At 59.1% G+C, this 17,583-nt stretch overlaps 1 protein-coding gene across 2 annotated transcripts in view; it reads left to right on the top strand.

The window, feature by feature from the left end:
* The window catches only part of CUEDC1 (CUE domain containing 1), a 30,155-nt gene extending 14,067 nt beyond the window's left edge, over positions 1–16,088 (top strand). Inside the window, exons 3-11 of one of the 2 annotated variants that reach the window (XM_032428689.1) lie at positions 294–421; positions 5,317–5,443; positions 6,174–6,366; positions 7,563–7,649; positions 9,517–9,588; positions 10,403–10,496; positions 11,229–11,287; positions 12,107–12,177; positions 14,350–16,088. In XM_032428689.1, the coding sequence (XP_032284580.1) occupies positions 294–421; positions 5,317–5,443; positions 6,174–6,366; positions 7,563–7,649; positions 9,517–9,588; positions 10,403–10,496; positions 11,229–11,287; positions 12,107–12,174 (828 nt within the window). In that variant the 3' untranslated portion in view covers positions 12,175–12,177; positions 14,350–16,088. The remainder of the gene's footprint in view (positions 1–293; positions 422–5,316; positions 5,444–6,173; positions 6,367–7,562; positions 7,650–9,516; positions 9,589–10,402; positions 10,497–11,228; positions 11,288–12,106; positions 12,178–14,349) is intronic. The other variant, XM_032428690.1, reaches the window with a different exon arrangement.
* Positions 16,089–17,583: the final 1,495 nt, after the last annotated feature.

The following is a 17,583-nucleotide window of genomic DNA, read 5'->3' as shown; positions in this document are numbered from 1 at the left end:
CCTGTTTTTAAACCTTGCTCGGATGGATAATGCTGCTCTGAACATTCTTTTGGGGACGTGTGCTTTCATGCCCATTGAGTATGTTGGAACTGTAGGGTGAGAGGCAGCCATGCGTTCAGCTTTACAGAAAACCAAACAGTTTGGCAAAGTGGTGGCCCTATCCGTTTACACTCCCGCAGCGACGCAGCGTTCCCTTACGACGCACCCTTGCCCCCCTGGCTTTCGTCTGAATGTTATTTAAATTCAGAGAAGGATTGTTAACATGTCTTTTTTTGTTGTTGTTTCTGCTCTAGATCTTGGAAAGGACTTTGGAGCCTGACAGCTCTGATGAAGAACCCCCACCTGTCTACTCCCCGCCAGCCTATCACATGCACATGTTCGACAGGCCTTACCCTCTGGCTCCCCCCACGCCACCTCCCCGGTGAGAACCCGGCTCCTCTCGGAGCGCAGGGCGGTGGGGGAAAGGGATCAGGGGCTGGGGTTGAGTACAAACGCCGTGGAAAACTTGGCTGGACCCCTCAGGATATTATTCTAGCAAGAACAGGCTTCTACTGCAGCAAGAGATCCTGTAGCTAGATACCAAGGAGAACTTCCACATGGGAAGGATCACCAGGGCAAACATTCGCTGAATTGCTACTCTAGGCTAGGTGCTGCGTGGAACATGAAATGGGACACGGAGTTACATAAGGCGTGGTGCTGCCTTCTGGGATCTCACAGTCAAGGCCCATGCAAGTGGGAGAAGTGAACACAGGGAGTGTGTAGACACTTCCCCCGCTGAGCCCATGGCACGCATTGCTAATTGACCACTGGGCTCTTTCCCGCTCAGTGGAGACAGAACCTCAGAGTCCCCTTCCACGCAGCAGCTCCCAGACAGTCAGCAGTAACTGACGGGATGGATACCTATTTGCCATCCCTGGTCTAGGGATGTTGCGGGGATTTTTAGGCAATGGGAGCAAGTAAGTCTTTTTTTCCGGGATAGTTTGATAAGTGGAGGCAGAGGACTAGACTGCAGGGTCCTGGGAGACTTCTTCCAGGTGAGGGGCTCTGTAATCTGGAGGGTTCACACGAAGCCGCTTGCCAACCGGGTCCCACAGTCTCTGAGGCGCTTTCCTGTGCTTCCTGTTTGTAATGGGATTGCTGGAGCCCGGGCATCTCTGTCCTAGAGCTGCAGTTCCTTCGAATGGCTCAGCGCTGGGGTGCTGAGGAGTTGGGGGGAGATGATGGGACAGGGGACTAGTCCCAGTGGATCTTTCCTTCTGGGGGTCTTGGGCACCTCAGGCCGTGGTAGTGGAGACCTCTGCTGTGCAGGTAGGGGGTAATGACCCCAGCCACCAGCTACCAAGTGCTGGGAACCAGTGAGGCTCTTTATGTATACACTGTCACGTTCTAATCCTCGAACGGCTTATGAGAGCACTGTCAGCGTCCCCATTTCACAGAGGAGGAAACTAAGCCTAAGCCAGGTTTCATAACTTTCCCAACACCATGGAGCTGAGCTGTGAACTCAGGCCATTCTGATTCCAAAACCAATGTCTTCGCTGCTGTGTCTCTCACCTCCCTAATGAGAAAATTCTCTGCGATTGCAGCTCAGGGAGCTGATGGAGGCCTAGAAGGTCGCAGGACAGAGGGAACAATGTTTTAAGTCGGGGACAGGAGCAGACCTGGGGTCCTTCCTTTATTGCAGGTGGTACCAGGAGGCTCCAGTGGGGTGGGAGGCAGGGAGGGCATCGGTTGGTCTGGGTGAGGCCTTGGCAGGACTTGCGGCCTGGCATGGGTCATGGAGCCCAGAGCTAAGTGGTTTACCTTTGACTTATTATTACTTTTTTTTTTAATATTCCAAGATGCTTTTGCAAAACCTCCAGTGTCTACTAGGCAAAGTGGTTCTGCCTGTTTTTCAGAAGGGAAAACTGAGGCCATAAGAGAGAGAATCCCAGGGTGAACCTGGCCTGGGTACCCAGGCCCCATCCTCCCTCTGCCCCTCTGGCTGGGCGTACAGCTGCTGTGAGGTCAGGCGCAGTGCAGCTCGGGGATGGAAGCCACCGTTGGGGGCAGGGTGACCTCAGCTCTAGATCAAGGCTTAAGAGGCCTGAGATTCAGGGCCCTGACCTGGCAATGAAGGCTTTGCTGGGCCTGGGGAGGATACAGGACAGAGAACTTGAGTTGTAGAGTCAGAAAAAAGAAAAGTGCTCTTCTACCCCCTTCTTTCAGCTGCCAAGCTTCTGATGCTTTAGGTGCTTGGCTGTGTGACCTCTGGCTCACTACTTAACCTCTCTGAGCTTCGCTCCCCTCACCTGTGGAATGGGAATACTAATCCCCAGCTCAGCAGTGCTGTGCTGTGAGGATCCAACGAGACACTATGCGTGGAGCACTTAGCATAGTCCCAGGCAGGGATCAGACCTGTCACCTGTGGTTGACTGCTCCTTCCCACCCCAGGCTGCGCAGCTGGCCTCTGAGCTCTAACATGGAATATTGAGACCAGTGGTGAGGCTTCCCTCAGAGGCCAGTGTTCAGAAGAAGCAGGGCCAGGCTCTGAGCATGTGCCCCTTTGCCCCAGGATGGCCCTGCTAGGCCAGGTCCACTCGTAGGCCATTTCCAGGGCCTCATTCAGTCTCTCTATCTAGAACATTCATTTCCAGCATTTACTGAGTCTCCTGCAGTATGCAGGTGCTGAACGATGTGTGTGATGCTGAGATGAATATAGTACTACCCTGCCCCCCTGAGGACATCAGAGGCTGGGGGAGGCATAGAACTGGGGGCAAGAAAGTCTGCCTAGAGGAACGAGGAACTCATGTCCACACGGTGTCCTGGTGAAGCAGAGGACAGGAGGGCATTTCAGGCAATGGAAACAGCGTGTGCAAAGGCCAGGAGGCAGAAGAGGGGGAACCATCCGGGAGCTTTGGGGAACTCCAGGAAATGGAATGGCCATGAGGCTGGAGAGGCGAGCTGATCATGGGGGCCTTGTGGGTCCTCTGAGGAGCTTTGGCCTTATCCTGCAGTCAGCAGGCTTAAGCTGGAGAGTGACAGGATCCGGTTAGTGTTTTAGAATCTCTGGCCACTGGGGGCCAGGCCCCTCTGCCACCTCAGGGACTGCAGATGGGGTGGGGTTTGGGAGCTTGCCCTGCTGAGACAATAGAGAGCCAGGGTGACCCCAGGCGTGAGTGCCTGAAAAGTCAGGACCCCTGGGCCCAGGTTTTGCCTGCACGATCTGTGTGTCCCTGGACAGGGCCTGACTCTCTCTGGGCCTCAGTGTCCAGTCTTTACCAAAAATCCTGCCTAGAAGGTTCATGTCTGAAATCCTTCTGGGGTCTGATGTGCCATGGGTAAACTTGGGGGTCTGATGGGGCGTGAAGTTTTAGTTTTGGGGTCCTGGTGCCCAGGCTGTGGGCCAGGAGAGCCTCCCAGCCTTCTCTCTCCTTCCCCTCCTCTAGCCTGCCCTTCCCTCTCTTTCTGGAATGAAGGAGGTCTCTGAGACCCAGAGCTACCCCTCAGCACAGGCCACCTGCCGTTTTCCCGTTGAAATTACAGCCTTGGAAGTTTTTTATTTGCCTCTCAGCTCATTTCTGACATTCCTTTCCGACCACAATGGAGTTGCCTGGGCCGCCTAGGCTCAGGGCCCCCCTGGCTCTTGCAGCTGCGGCTTACCTCATCTCTGCCTTTGCCAGCGCCAGGGCCCGGGAGGGGCTGGGCCTGACCTTCCTCGGGACCACGGTCCCAGCCGCCAGGGAAACGGTGAGGAGGGGTCCCCCGCTCCTTGTCCCCCTCCCCTCTTGGGCTCAGTAACAAATGGCTAGAGGGGTCCCAGTGCAGCTCTGGGGTTCTCCCTCCGCACTTTCCCGGGTGGCTCCAGGTGTGGTTGAGTTGGAGTGGGTACCCGGGTCCTAGGGGAAGACCCTGGAGAGGAATTCTCTGTGCTGGGGCCAACCACGGGTGGTCCCCGAGTCCCTAAGAGAGGGGGCACCCTCTCCCCCACCTTCGGCCCTTGGGAGAAGTGAAGCCTCCAACAGTGACAGAAGGCGGCAGAGTGATGTGGAGAGAGATCTGCCTAGGACTCACAGAGTCCCGGTTGGGTTTACGATGCAGGCTCTTCTGGAGCCTTCCCTCACCTGTGCCCCGGGAGGGTGGATGAGGCGGGCGGGTTCCCCTGGCTCCCACCGTGCACTTAGCAGCTTGTTATCCCCGTCTGCCGCCGCCCCCGCCCCCCCTCGCCCTGCCAGGCCACCCGCCCAAAATAGAAAAGGAAAGGAAGTTATTTCCACAGTCAGCGGCAGCCCGGAAAAGCTCCCCTCCAGTGAGGGGGCGGGCGGGATTCCTGGAGCTGGAGACAAATCAAAGCCAGGCGAGAGCGGCAGGCCCGCCGCCCCCGGCCCCGCTGCCTTCTGTGTGTGTCATTTCCCTGATTCAGCAGAACACGTGTCCTGCGGTTGCCACGCTGCAGGCCGCCGAGGCGCTGTGGGGAGCTCCCGGCCTGGCCCCGGATGGCAGGGCGGGGGCCTGGGGGTCGGGGGGGGCTCCTGCCACCACTTCTCTTCCTGTCCCTGTCCCCCCCCTGCCCCGGTGGCCTCTGCCTGTGCCGACGGACCTCCGGCCAGGCACCTTGCTTATGAAGAGCTGCTCCTGAGCACCCCTTGCAACAGGAAACTTTCCATCCCCACCTTCAGTGCCGGAGACACAGCCTCACGAGGGGCTCCCGCCCACCTCGGCAGGGAGACGGTTATTCCATGAGGAAGCTCCGACCCAGAGGGGAGCAGGGTCTTGCCCAGGACCACCCTGCTGGCTGTGACTGAGCCGGAACTAGAGCCTGGATCTGCTCTACTCTGTAGGGGTCCCGCCATCCCCATGTCCCCCCACCCCAGCAAACCAACATTCGGGCAGGCCGGGCTTGGCGGCTGCTGGGTCTGGTCGTGGGGAGTGCACCTGTTCCTCAGCAGCCGCGAGCTCGCACTGTGCTGGGTGCTAGGGACACGCCTGCTGTCTTTAGAGGACATTCATAAACATCTGCACGTAAACCCATGACAGCCAGCTCGAGCGCCATGAACACTGAGGGGTCTAGGCCTAGAGACCTTGAGGGCCCGCAGTAGCCAGAGAGCAGTGACTGTCCTGGAGCTGGAGGAGCCGGGCCCTGCGGCCAGAGGCTGAGGTTAGCAGAGGCCTGATCGGGAAGATGAGAGAGAGCGCTGGGCCTTTGTCCTGGAGGCCGAGGAGGCCGCGGGAAGCTTCAGAGCAGAAATGCCCTTCTGAGCAGGATCCTGGTGTGATGGGCCGCGACTCCTGAGTTTGGGCCTGACTTTTCCCTCTTCGTTGTTACCTTTCACCCCCCAGCATCGATGTGCTGGGCTCTGGACCCGTGTCGAGCCAGAGGCGCTATCGTAACTGGAACCCACCCCTGCTGGGCAACCTCCCCGAGGACTTTCTCCGCATCCTGCCCCAGCAGCTGGACAGCATACAGGTAATGGGGGAAGCCCCCGGCTGCCTGTGCGGCATCTCTGCTTGGCCCCAGTTTGTGCCAGCCCGTTTTACTTCCTGATGTTGAAGCCCGGGCCGGGCTATTTCTGTTGCCCTGGGTTCGCAGGGAAAGAATGCTGAACCGAAAGCCTCGTTTCCTGTCTGGGCCTGGAGGTTTCCTGTTCCACCCAGGGAAGGGGACAGCCTGGAGGAGTCTGTGGCTAGAGCCATCACCCCAGGCTGGAGGGAGGCGGGCACAGGGGCAGCCAACGGCAGAGGGGCCGGCCGCCTCCCCGCCCTCCCATGGGATAGGGCCAGGGGCAGCTTCTCCCCCTGATGTGGGCAGGGCCTGAGGGGCCCTTGCGGGAAGGGGGCCTCGCCCCGAGACAGCTAGGACAGGGAGAGTTTTGAGTTTGGGCCTCCATGTGGCGCTAGTCGAGCTTTTACGCGGCTTGCAGATCATTTTCCAGGACTGTTCAGGTTGTAGATGAGGGCTGGGGTGGTCCAAGGGGGAGGAAGCATCGTTTTTAAGCCCTACTGCTTCCCCAGCAGAGAGGGCTCTGGCCCGCTGAGTTGCATTTAGGCTGACCACTAGAGCCCGATAGCAGGTGCAGGCCCCAGGGCGCGGCTGGAGGATCCTGGGAAAGGACATATGTGCACCCAGATATGCAGGGATGTTTGTGCAGCACGTGCCCTGGTGAGCAGCCAGTCAACTCGCTTGCTCCCCTCCTCAGGGTAACCCCGGGGGCTCCAAGCCCAGGAGCGGAGAGGGAGGCCTGCCCCCTGTGGCTGGACCCGGCGCCCGGGACCAGGAAAACCGCTGGAAGCAGTACCTGGAGGACGAGAGGATTGCGCTCTTCCTGCAGAACGAGGAGTTCATGAAGGAGCTGCAGCGCAACCGGGACTTCCTCCTGGCCCTGGAGAGAGGTGGTGCCCTGGGGGGGGAGGGGCACTTGGGCCACTCCTTTGTGGCTGGGGAAGGGAGCTGGAGTCGGCTTCAGCCTTGGGGCTCAGAAGAGGCACTGAGCTGGAGGCCAACGTGGCCTCGGTCCTGTTGATACACGGCCCCCACCAAGTTACCCTGTGGGAACCCCAGAATTCTGCCAGCGGGGACACGAGTCACCAGCCAACCCTTGTCCCTCCCCTGGGACTCAGAGGAAGACACGTGTGCCTCCGTGGGCCCTCTCCTTTGCCCCGGCACATCTGCTGTGTGCCAGGCACTGGCCTTGCCCCGACGTGTCTGGAGCTGGGTCCGTGGGTGCCTCGCCGAGCAGAGGATGTCAGGACAGGGGCTCTCAGGTGTTGTGGCAGTTTCGGTTGTCTTTGGCTGGGGACCTTACTCCCCAACCTGGCTGCCTTTCCCCTTCAGGGTGGGAGTGTGTTGGGTGGGGGGATACAGTGAGGGTCCCGGTGGGAGTGTGTACGTGTGTGTATGTGACTGATGGTGTATAGTTGGGGAAGAATAAGGTGTGCAGGGAGAAGGCTGGCCCCAGCTCTGCAGCACAGAGAGAATGAGCAGGAGCAGGGGGGAGGGGCAGAGGGAGAAGCAGACTCCCTGCCGAGCAGGGAGCCCCACATGGGGCTCGATCCCAGAACCCTAAGATCATGACCTGAGCCGAAGGCAGATGCTTAACCAACTGAGCCACCCAGGCGCCCCTTATTTTATTTTATTTTTTAAAGATTATTTATTTGAGAGAGAGAGAGTGCAGGGGAGGGAACAAAGGGAGAGGGAGAGAATACCAAGCAGACTCCCTGCCAAGCATGGAGCCCAGACATGGGGCTCAATCCCACAACCCCGAGATCATGACCCTAGTGGAAAGAGTCAGATGCTGAACCAACTGAGCCACCCGGGCGCCCCAGGGCCTTTCCTTTTAAATGAAGGATTGGACTGTGTGATCTCTCAGGGTCCTTCTAAGTGTGATGTTCTACCGTTGCAGGTGCCTGTCAGGCCGTAGTTTCTATGGTACAGCTGGTTCTTGGAGAGCTGGGAGACACGTGTGCACATATTTTGTGTGCGTCATGTGAGATTTGGGGGCTTGGCCTCCAACAGCCTCCTGCATCTCGGCCCAGGGTGCCACTGGGAGAGAGCTCATTGTCCTGACAGGAATGTGATCCTTTTCCAGATCGTTTGAAATACGAGTCCCAGAAATCCAAATCCAGCAGCAGCGTGGCTGTGGGAAACGACTTTGGCTTTCCTTCTCCTGCCCCAGGTAACCTTGCCTTCCTGGGAGAGAGGCCTGGAGGGTAGAGAGGCTCATGCCGCCCCCCGCCCCCCTTGTGCTTTGCATATTTGGAGTTTGGGGATAGGGAGGGGAAACAGGCTGGAGGGGCGGGGTCTGAGCCCACCACCCAGCCAACCACCGCACTCCTTTGACTGATGTGACTTCTCCACTTGGCAGACCTGGACTCTTGCCAATCCAGCAGCTGCTGGAGCCCCCTTGGGGTTGGCTAAAGCCTGGCTGAACTGCTCATAAAGCGCCTGGAGCATGGGCAAGAAGGGGACATGCCACAGCACACATGTCCCATGGTGGGTGGGCTCAGGAAGGACTCAGAGACTTCCAAGGCTTGATCTCTGCCCTGGGGGAGCTTATGGTCTTCTGGGGAATGCAGGAGAAACATTCAAGACGTGGCTAGAACAAACCAGCAAAGCTGAGGACATACTTACTGATGATCACAGCTGCTCACGGTGAGGAGAAGGGCAGGGTTTGTTCATTCATTAGCTGAGGCTGTATCTGCCCTGGCCAGGGCCCACCCGAGTGCTGGAGGAAGAGAATTTTGAGCTTCACGTCCAAGATGGTGAGAAGCAAGAATTGCCTCAATAGAGGGCCAGGCCCCTCCAGGAGCCCTAACCCACTGAAGGAGGGCCAGGAATGGACAGCAGCCTATTGGGATGCACAAACAAGGGTTAAGCTGGAGCTGGGAACCTGGGCAGAGAGGGCCAGAAGGCCTGGGTTCCATACTTGATCCCTGCCCCCGTGTCCCTGTGTGTGCCTCGTGGCCCCTAGCCGGCCAGTGCTTCCATCCATACTAGGCTGCTCACTGCAGAGAAGGTAGCAGCAGGGGCAGCTTTTGCCCGAAGCAGACCTTACATCACGTAGTGGAGTGGGGTGGTGGAGCAGAAGGATGGGGAGCTCAGCTGATCCCAGCTCAAAGAGAGAAAATCCCGTGGAACTGATTCATAAGCAACAGGCTCGGAGCTTAGGCCCCACCAGATGTGCATCTGGGAGTTTTAACGACAGTCTCTCATCCTTGATCCTGAGTGAACTAGACACACCAGGGCTGCTGAGATGGATCATAATGACTCAGAGGGGACTTAGCAGGCAAGGTGACTTGGGATTAGCCGAGTTGCAGGGTGGGGAGCAGGGGCTTTAGAAGGGCAGCTAGAGACGTAAGTGGGCGCTGAGTGAGCGGGGAGACTCTAGGTGGGCCATTTGGGTTTATTCTCATTCCTCTGTCAAATGAGTCAGAAACTTCATGTCTGGAGGGAGTATCAGAGGGACTGAGCCAGGCAGGAAGGAGAAGGGAACTGTCATGGGCAAAGGCCTGCTTTGTGCCCACACCTCCCTTCCATTCCCGTATTAACTCTCACACCGGGTCGGGGTGCAGGCAAGTCACTGCGTGCTGACGAATATATACCAGCCAAGTTCAGGGTGCAGGGGAAGCCCCAGTGCTTAGCGTCCGGTGACTTCATGATGTAAATACTCCCACCATGACTGATTCCAAGCTACCAGCATGACCTCATGGAACTCGGAGTTGGTCAGAGAAGCGGAGAGTTGGAAGCCGGTGTGAGCCGGCCTCCATGCATGCAGTGGACCATACCACGGTCCTGCTTTTGACACACAGAAGCCAAGCAAGGCTCGGTGGAGAAAGAAGTACTCCTCAAATCCTTAGTGTCTTTAGGGAAGAAGCCTGATCTTTTGCCCCCTTCCTCAGATGGAAGGGTTGGGCTGAACCCCTGTCCTGGTGGGGCCAGCCCTGGCCCACTCTCCCCCCTCACCCCCCCACCCCGCTCCAGGAGGGCCTTGGGCAGCTGCTCTCCCTCTCCAACCGGCCCTCAGGGGTGTCTTCCCCTTTCAGGAGCCGGTGACACCAATCCTGCTGTGTCTGAAGATGCCTTATTCAGGGACAAGTTGAAACACATGGGAAAATGTGAGTCCAGCCTATGCCCCCTCCCCATCTGTTCTAAGACGGGCCCTGTGGCCTCATGGGAGGGAGGGAGCCACCAGGAGTTTTGAATACACAGCGGACTCTGGGTGAACCAAAGTGACATTTTAATCGCAGGCTGGCTCCCTCCGCCTTCCTGCCTCACTTCCCTCTGCAGCCGAGTCTGGATACAAACTCAGTTTTAAATCCTCTTGAGCCAGCTGTCTGCAGAAAAATAATAATGTGCTGCACCACCCCCACTCCCACCCCCGTTTTAGAGTTCACGTCCTTTGTGGCTTGAGGGGACTTGGCCAGGCCTGATGAGTGGGGAGGCCCGTGCTAAGCCCACTTTCTGTGGGCAGGAGGCCCGAGGGTTTGTGACCTCTTCCCACAAAGTCCTGCCAGCCGGGGCCGCACCTACCCTTCCTCCTCCCCGCCCTACCACACAACCATGTGTGAATGAGGCTGCCATCCTTCCAGGCTCCATTTCAGGGAAAATCTCGGATTAGTCATGGAAATCCCAGAACCAACTCTGGAGGTGGCGAGGGGGGCGGGGGAGGCGGCGGGAAAGACAGCCAGGACGCGTTGCTGTCTGTCGCCGCTGGGGCAGGAATACCCGGATCTCGGGCTGCCTGCCCGGGCCGGCCCCGCTCTCAGTGGCCTATGCTGCCCCTGCAGGCCGGCCCCGGATGGCAGCCCCCCTGCTGGGGGGGCGGGGGGGGCGGGGCGCTCCCCTCCCCGCTGCATTCCTGTCGCCCCGTCGCCTGCCCCCACCGCGGGCAGGCCCTGCAGCTGCGGCTCATGGTTCTCTCTGCCCCAGCCACCCGGAGGAAGCTGTTCGAGCTGGCCAGGGCCTTCTCCGAGAAGACCAGGATGAGGAAGTCAAAGAGGAAACACTTGTCCAAGCACCAGTCGTATCCTTTCCGGCCTGGCGCAGGGCAGGGGCGTGGGTGCTGAGGGCGCTGACCCCCTGGCCCGACTCTCGAGGCTGCTCCCTCCCCAGGGGCTGGGGCTGGGACGGGCTCTGCAGCCACCTGCCTCCTCCGTGTGCCCCGAAGCCAGCCCACCGCCCGGCCTGGAGCCCCATGACCGGGCTGGGGAGCAGGCCAGCGTCTCCCACTTCCTTCTGTGGGCTCCCGAGTTGTCCCACGACACCCTTCACTTTCTGGCTGGGCTCATCTACCCTTGGTAGAAGACGTGGTTCTTCCACTGAAATCGGCAAACCTCTCACTAGTTTCTTGAGTTGAATTCATCCATAGATCTTGCTGCCTCCCCATTTCAAGCACGTTGGGCCTGCCTTCTTGCTTTCATTTCTTGAATAAAAATAAGGTTCTCCACCTTTTAACCCAGACTCCTACCCATGCTTGTTACGCGGGCCCAGGATATTAGAAGCCGAACAGCCAGAGGGGAACAGGGAGGAACTCCCTTCTCCATGCCCAGAGATGGGAGCTGGGTGAGAAAGTCAGGACCTGGCTGCTCACCTGATCCCGAGGAAAGGAGGCTTTGGGGAGGGTTGGGAAATAATGCTAGAAGCCTCCTGAGCTGGGAGTGGGTGGTAGAGGCCAGGGACAGGGACTGGTAGAAGTAGGAGGATGATGGCAGTGCCCCCCCCGTCCCTGAGACAGTTTTCCTGAATGGCCTGGCAGGCTGGGAGCTGCGGTGTCCACGGCTAATCTCCTGGACGACGTGGAGGGCCACACTTGTGGTGAGGCCAGGAGGGCAGGGGAGCTTGAGCTCTAAGTTGCTTGTCATCGGGGACCCTCCCAAGAGGAGGGCCCGGGTATTTTGTGGGTGGACCCAACCTGGGGGACACATCGTGGGTAGGTGGGCAGGTGACCCAAAGAAATGGGTCTTCCCACTTGGTTCATATTGCCTCTCCCTTCCTTCCACTCCCGAAAGGGGGCCCCAGCTGTACCTCCACCTAGATCTCTCCCTGGAGCACAAAGTGTCAGGTGCTGTTTCTGGGTCTCTTCTCTGGGGTGGGAGGGGGCAGTCAGGCCTACCCACGTGGAGGGGCCTCACCTGGACAACCAAGCGCTGCGCAGTTTCAGTCCCTGGGCCCAGAGGCCATTCAGCGTTCATCCAGTTCCTCCCAAAGGCCATGTGGGCCAGAAGACACTGCCTTAGACCCTAGCAGGCCCATAGCTGAAGCTGATCCTCATGCCTCAGAGCAGGGGGCCCTTTGGTGGTCAGGAGACATCCAGAAACGAGGGCTAGGAGGGTCTTAGAGGCCATGTGGAGGGTACCACTTCCCCACCCATTCTACAGATGGGGAAGCTGAGGGAAGAACTTGTCCGAGCTCAGTGACGGAGCCAGGCCAGCAGCCAGGTGTCCTAACCCCACACTGTGCCCTGGTGCCTCTCAGCACACCCACATGTCCCCACCCCACCCCACCCCAGGTTCAGCATGTGCCCCAGCAAACAAAGGGGATGGAGAGTGTTGGGTCAGCTCTTGCCCAGCCCAGGGGCACGCCTGATGAGGCCCTGTATGGCGGAACATGAGGCAACTTCCCTCTGCTTTTCAGATGAAGACTTCCGGGGACGGCGACTCGAGGCACCCAAGGTGGAGGAAGCCCTAAGGGAAGGACAATAAGAGGTAAGGCCTGGAGCCTGCCATGCCCCGTACCCCGGGGGTTTTCCCAGGGATCCAGAGGCATTGGGCTCAGGCAACTGGATGGCACAGATCCGGGTTTTCTTCCCTTGTCATTGTGGCAGGGGACATGGTCTTCTGCATGAAAACCAGCCTTTTGCGTTTCCTTATTTTTTTTGGTAATTCATTTAGCAAAGTAATCACACTTGCCTGTGCCAGATCCTGGGAACAAGGGGGAAAAAGTCAGCTTTGACCTTGAGAGTTGACAGCCCATTTGAAAGACAGGACATATACTGCACAGTAAGGGGACGACTTAGGAAAACTTGAAGTGGCCTCCCCACAGCCGTGCACACACAGAACTGTCCCATTGCCTGCTTGGGTTGGGTGGCGTAGGATCTGCCACAACCACATGAAGAAACAGTCTCCCTCCAGGCAGCTCTGTTGCTGGCTGGAGCCGTGGGCCCTCGGGCTTCTCCTTCTCTTCTGTGCATCCCTGGGGACGAAGCAGGGAATGTCAGCAGCCCCTCGGGGGCTCAGTAGAACCTGTTCCCTGTTCCGGCCCCCCTCCCCATCAGGAGGCGACCCGCCCACCCTTCCCCAAGCCGCTGTCCTGGTCCCAGTGGCCAGCATCTACAGGGCTTTCCCCTGCCGAGCGGACGGTGTGGTAGGTGTGGCCCTGTCTCACGCTATGAAGAAACGGCTAGCTGCTGCCCTCGGGATAGTTGTCGTGGAGGTGGATCAACCAGCCCGGGCGGCTGGCCTTCACACCTAGCTGACTGCCTCCCACATCCCCCAGGATGCCGAAGCTGGGGCCATCCTCAGGCGCGGAGCTGCACCCGCGATCCCCACTGGCCCAGGGTGCCCCCATACAGCCGGCTGGGGTGAAGGCCCCCACTCGCACTCGGTTGCTGCCATTCCCTCCCCTTTCCACCGCCCCTCTCCCCCAGGAAAATGTGTCTGCTCCAAAGCCGCCCACACATCAGGACCTTGCCATCATTCCTTCTCTCCTGAGTTGTCCAGCTTTTCCCTTTCTAGCTCCTTCCTCAAGTCTACACCCTCCTCCTCCTCCCCATCTTCAAAACCAAGAGGTTTCACTATTTTCCTTCATTGCCCAACTTGCGAAAAAATGGCATCGTCTCTCACCCATTGCAGGTTCGCAGCCCTCCCACCACCCCCAGATTGCTGCAGGAAGGTCACCCCAGGGCCAGGTCCTTCCGTTCTGCATCCTCTGGTGCTCCCTTCTGCATGCCATGCCCACTGTCTTTCTTGAAACTGCTCCCCGCCCACCCCTGTGGCCCAGGAGTCCTGGGCCTTCTTCCTATCTGCTCTTTATCCTCCGCACTGCTCCCGGGGCTCCTCCCAGTGCCACAGGCCCAGCTCTCCCGGGAGCTCTGCCCTTGACCCTCTCGCTGCCACTCTCTGGCAGTTCACCACCCTCCTTCCTAGCAACAGCAAGACCCCCGTGCAGTGGGCCCCTCCCTCTGACCCTCCGTCTCAGGCAGTCCTCCACATCCACTCTGCATCCCAGCTGTGCCCACGACCATCTTTCCAGCCCTGGGTCTGAAGTCATTGGAAGCCAGACAGCATCTTCTCCGGACTTGCCCATTTCATTTCTCCTCTCCCTTCCACCCTGCGCTGGTAGACTCGCATCGCCTGGTTCGCAGCTGCTAGTGTGGTTCCCGGCCCTGACTCTGTTCACCCGTCCCCAGGACACCACTCTTCTGCCCTTTCTCCCTTGCTCTTGGAGTGAGCCCTCCTAGTAGAGGCTTACAAACTCCTCGGCCTGGTGTGTGGGGCCTACCAAATTAAGACCCTAATTGATTTTCTGCCCCTACGGGTCCCCTTGGTGCAGCCCCTCTGAGCCGCTGCTGTATCCCAGAACGGGCTGGCCACTTCCCCACCTCTGAGCCCTCCCTATACGCTTGCTTCCGCCTGGACTTCAGCCCCCAACTCTAGCTCTGGCTGCCAGAGGCCCTGCTCCTGCTGTTCCTGGAGCTTGGATGTGGGGGGCGGGACATGACCTCGGGCAGAGTTCCAAGGCTGGCATAGAGTCCCTGGAAGAAGGAGAGGGCGCCTGTCTTTGGGACCTTCTGCCTAAAACCATCTCTACAGGGACCGCTGACAAGGAAAGACCACTGGGCTCTATTGAAAAAGGCTTCTTCCCTCTCTTTTCCCCAGCAGATGCCGGTGCTTCCTCCTTGCCGGAGATGGTCTGACCTGGTGGGGGCAGCCGGAGAGCCAAACCGGCCCCCGGCGGAAGGGCCCAGCTGCCGCCGGACAGATGGCGCCGAGGACTGAGGCCTGGTGATTCTTCAGCCACGTCCAGCCCCGCCACTGCCACTGTCACTGCCACTTTCCAGGGGACTTAGAACTTTGGAGTTTTGTGCTGTGATTGGAGGAAGGACCTGGGGCCCCGGGGGCAGCTGCCAGTCCTAGCCCCTTTTGTAGCCAGGCTGTTCTATGGGCAATGAGTGGAAGTGCAGGAACTCCCACCACTGTTCCCCCCCTCCACCATCCCCACCTCCGCCACCTTAAAAAAATCCCAGAAAAAAGGCAAAGATTGGAGTACCCAAAAGGGCAGGATGGTGAAGCCCCTGAAGGTGGAGCCCCTGCCCCTCTCCTTTCCCCATCTCTCCTGGGTCACAGACCCTGCCTGACCCCCTATCCCCATCCCCAGCTCCCTTCTGGGCACCTTGGGCCCTTTATTCCCATGGCTTCCTGCATCTCAGCCTTCCCCCCGCAGGGCTGCAGACCCTTGGTACAAGCCCTGGACAGAGCCCTGGGTGGGAGAGCGCCGGGCAGTCACTCAGGCTCCCTCTGAGGAGTGATGGGCCACTGTAGAGAGTTAGCTCCTGACCGACCACCCTGCCAGGGCCCCACCAGCTGCCTCTGTTAGGGGTTGGCATGGCCCCCAGCAGGGATGGGGAGGGGGCCACCCCGGAGCTGGAGGAGTCTGGCTAGCCAGGAGTGTTCTTGACTGTGGCAGAAGACAAAAGGCAGTTCTGGATGGGACCCTGCAGTCACTCAACAGTGGGGGCTCCTGGGGGTGGGGTGGGGGGGCTCTGAGTAGAAGTCCTGCTGTCACTAAGGGTGGGCAGCAGCAGGTTCTGAGGTGACCCTTGAGAAAGTGCAGGACTGAGGGGCGAGGAGATGAGGCTGCCAGCCCCGATGGGGGCGCCTGGGGCGGACGGGCTTGCTGGGTGCCTGTTGCCGAGAACGAGAAGGGGAATGACGTGAGGAGGCGTGCTCGGCTTCCACAAGCCTTAGCGGGCACCCAGCACTGCCGGCGGGAGGCGGCTGGCCCGGTCTCTCCGGCCAGCTTCCGGGACGGGAGCGCGCTGACCTCTCCGGAGGAGAGCCGGGGAGCCTGGGCCGGCACGAGGGGGTCCCCTCCCGCGCCCCCCCAGCAGCGGGGAGCCAGCCCAGCCCAAGCGCGGGGTGGGGGGGGTTGGGAGCGGGAGCCCGGCCGTCACCCCGAGATAATGAGGGCGTGGCGGGCGCCATGGCACCTCGTTCCGCTGAGGCCCCGCTTCCCCGGCGCGCGCGGCGGAGGGGCGGCCCCCGGGGGCTGGGGGGACGGGACGCGCAGCCGCGGAGCCTGACCAAGTGTGGCGGCCGCGCGGGGCCTGGGGCGCTGGCGCGGGGCCGCCCGCCCTCCGCTGCTCCCTGCGACCCGGCCCCGTGCTTCCCCGACCCCGAGGAGCCCCCGGGCCGCCAGGCCGAGCTCCAGACGCTCCGGCCCCGGGGGCAGAGGAGAGGCCTCCGGGCTGTGGCCCGGACCCCTCCCAGCGCATGGCGGGGACGCCCCAGCCCCAAGTCTGTGTGTGTGGCTTTGTTAGTCGTTGTTTCTCCTATGTGTGGGTTTTTTTCTTGGAGCTGTTTCATAGGAATTCCTGTAATAAAGACTTGGTGTTCTCTTGGTGCTCTGATGCGGCCGGCGGTGTGGGCTGGACCCTTCTCTTCTTGCCCCGGGCAGGGTTTGGCCCCCCTCCCCGCACCCCCCCCCCCCCCCCCCGGCCCCAACCGGTTAACCCGCAGCGTGTGTAAGGCCCCAAGGCTCATCCCTGGCCGCAGTGCACTCAGGAGGGGACACCTGCTACCCGCACAGCAGGCTCCCCCACCTGGCTTCGCTAAGCGCGGGCGCTTTCCTGTCGGCCCTGGGAAAGTAAACCGCTAGCTGATAGGCGAAGGAAAACACCAAGGGGAAAAGCCGGTCTGTCCCGAAAGCTCCAGCCCGTCACTTCCCCAAATAAACAGAAAGCTTCTGGAGTAAGGCTGAGGGGAGGCTGCAGGGATGTGCAATGTCAGACTTCAAAGGCCCGCAGAGATCTTCCCCTGCAAGTACCTCTAGCTTTCCCCTAGGCCGCAGCTCTGCCGGACTACCGCCCATGCCAGGGAACTCACCGCCAAAAGAGGAAGCTGGTGCCCTTTCCAGACAGCAGTTCTCAAGATTAAAAAGTTCTTGTGTTGAGCCCAAAGGTTTCCTTGTGGCTTCCACCCACACATCTTGTTTCTGGGCTCCCAGTCACCCAGGCCAAGGCCACCGCTCTTACCCCCATGCCACATTTGAACGAAGTGTCTGGAGGAACAATGCGGGTCCCTCCTGCCCTCCTTAGAAAGAGGTTCTCCCTCACTCCCAGGCGGACCGAGGGGGGACAGCTGGTGATGCTCTCTCCATACCTACTGTTTGCACGTGGACGAACCAAGCTTATTCTTTAACCTAACCCTACTCTGTGCATTTTTTTAAAAAAGATTTTATTTTTAAGTAATCTCTATGCCCATCGTAGGGCTTGAACTTACAACCGAGAGATCCAGAATCACGTGCTCTACTGACTGAGCCCGCCAGGCACCCTGGCCCTATGCTGATAGGTGTGTAATCCCCAGAGCATAGTACTGACACCTAGGAACTTGTTAGGAATGCCAGTTCTCAGCCCTACCCTAGACATACTGAGTCGGAGACTCAGGGAGTGTTGCCCAGCAATCTGATTCTTGTGTTTGGGAGACACAGAGCCAGGCCACTACCTAGTACTGGCTGCACAGAATTACCTGAGTGCTTAAAAAAAAAAAAAAAATCCTGATGCTCAGTACCCCAGTCCAATTAAATCAACAACCATGGAGTGATTTATTTTAAAGCTCCTCAGGTAATTTAAATTTGCAATCAAGTTGGAGGACCAGCACACTGGGAAGTCTGGTAGGTGTTTCATATTAGCTCAATTAATCTTACCCAATAATGGCCACTTTATGGATGATGAAATGACAATTCAGAAATGTTAAGTAACTGGCAATATTGCAGAGCTAGCAAGGTGTGGAGCCAGAAACAGGGCCCCGGGCAGCCTGATTCCAAAACCTCTGTTCTATGCTCTCTAGCCCTGCCGCTCAAAGTGGGCTCATGCGCCCGCAGCACTAGTGACA

The sequence above is a fragment of the Phoca vitulina genome, unplaced genomic scaffold (assembly GCF_004348235.1).
Source record: "Phoca vitulina isolate PV1807 unplaced genomic scaffold, GSC_HSeal_1.0 scaffold40, whole genome shotgun sequence".
In the NCBI taxonomy this organism is placed as follows: domain Eukaryota; kingdom Metazoa; phylum Chordata; class Mammalia; order Carnivora; family Phocidae; genus Phoca; species Phoca vitulina.
The sequence above is the reverse complement of the archived record's forward strand: the minus strand, read 5'-3'. Positions and strand labels throughout refer to the sequence as shown.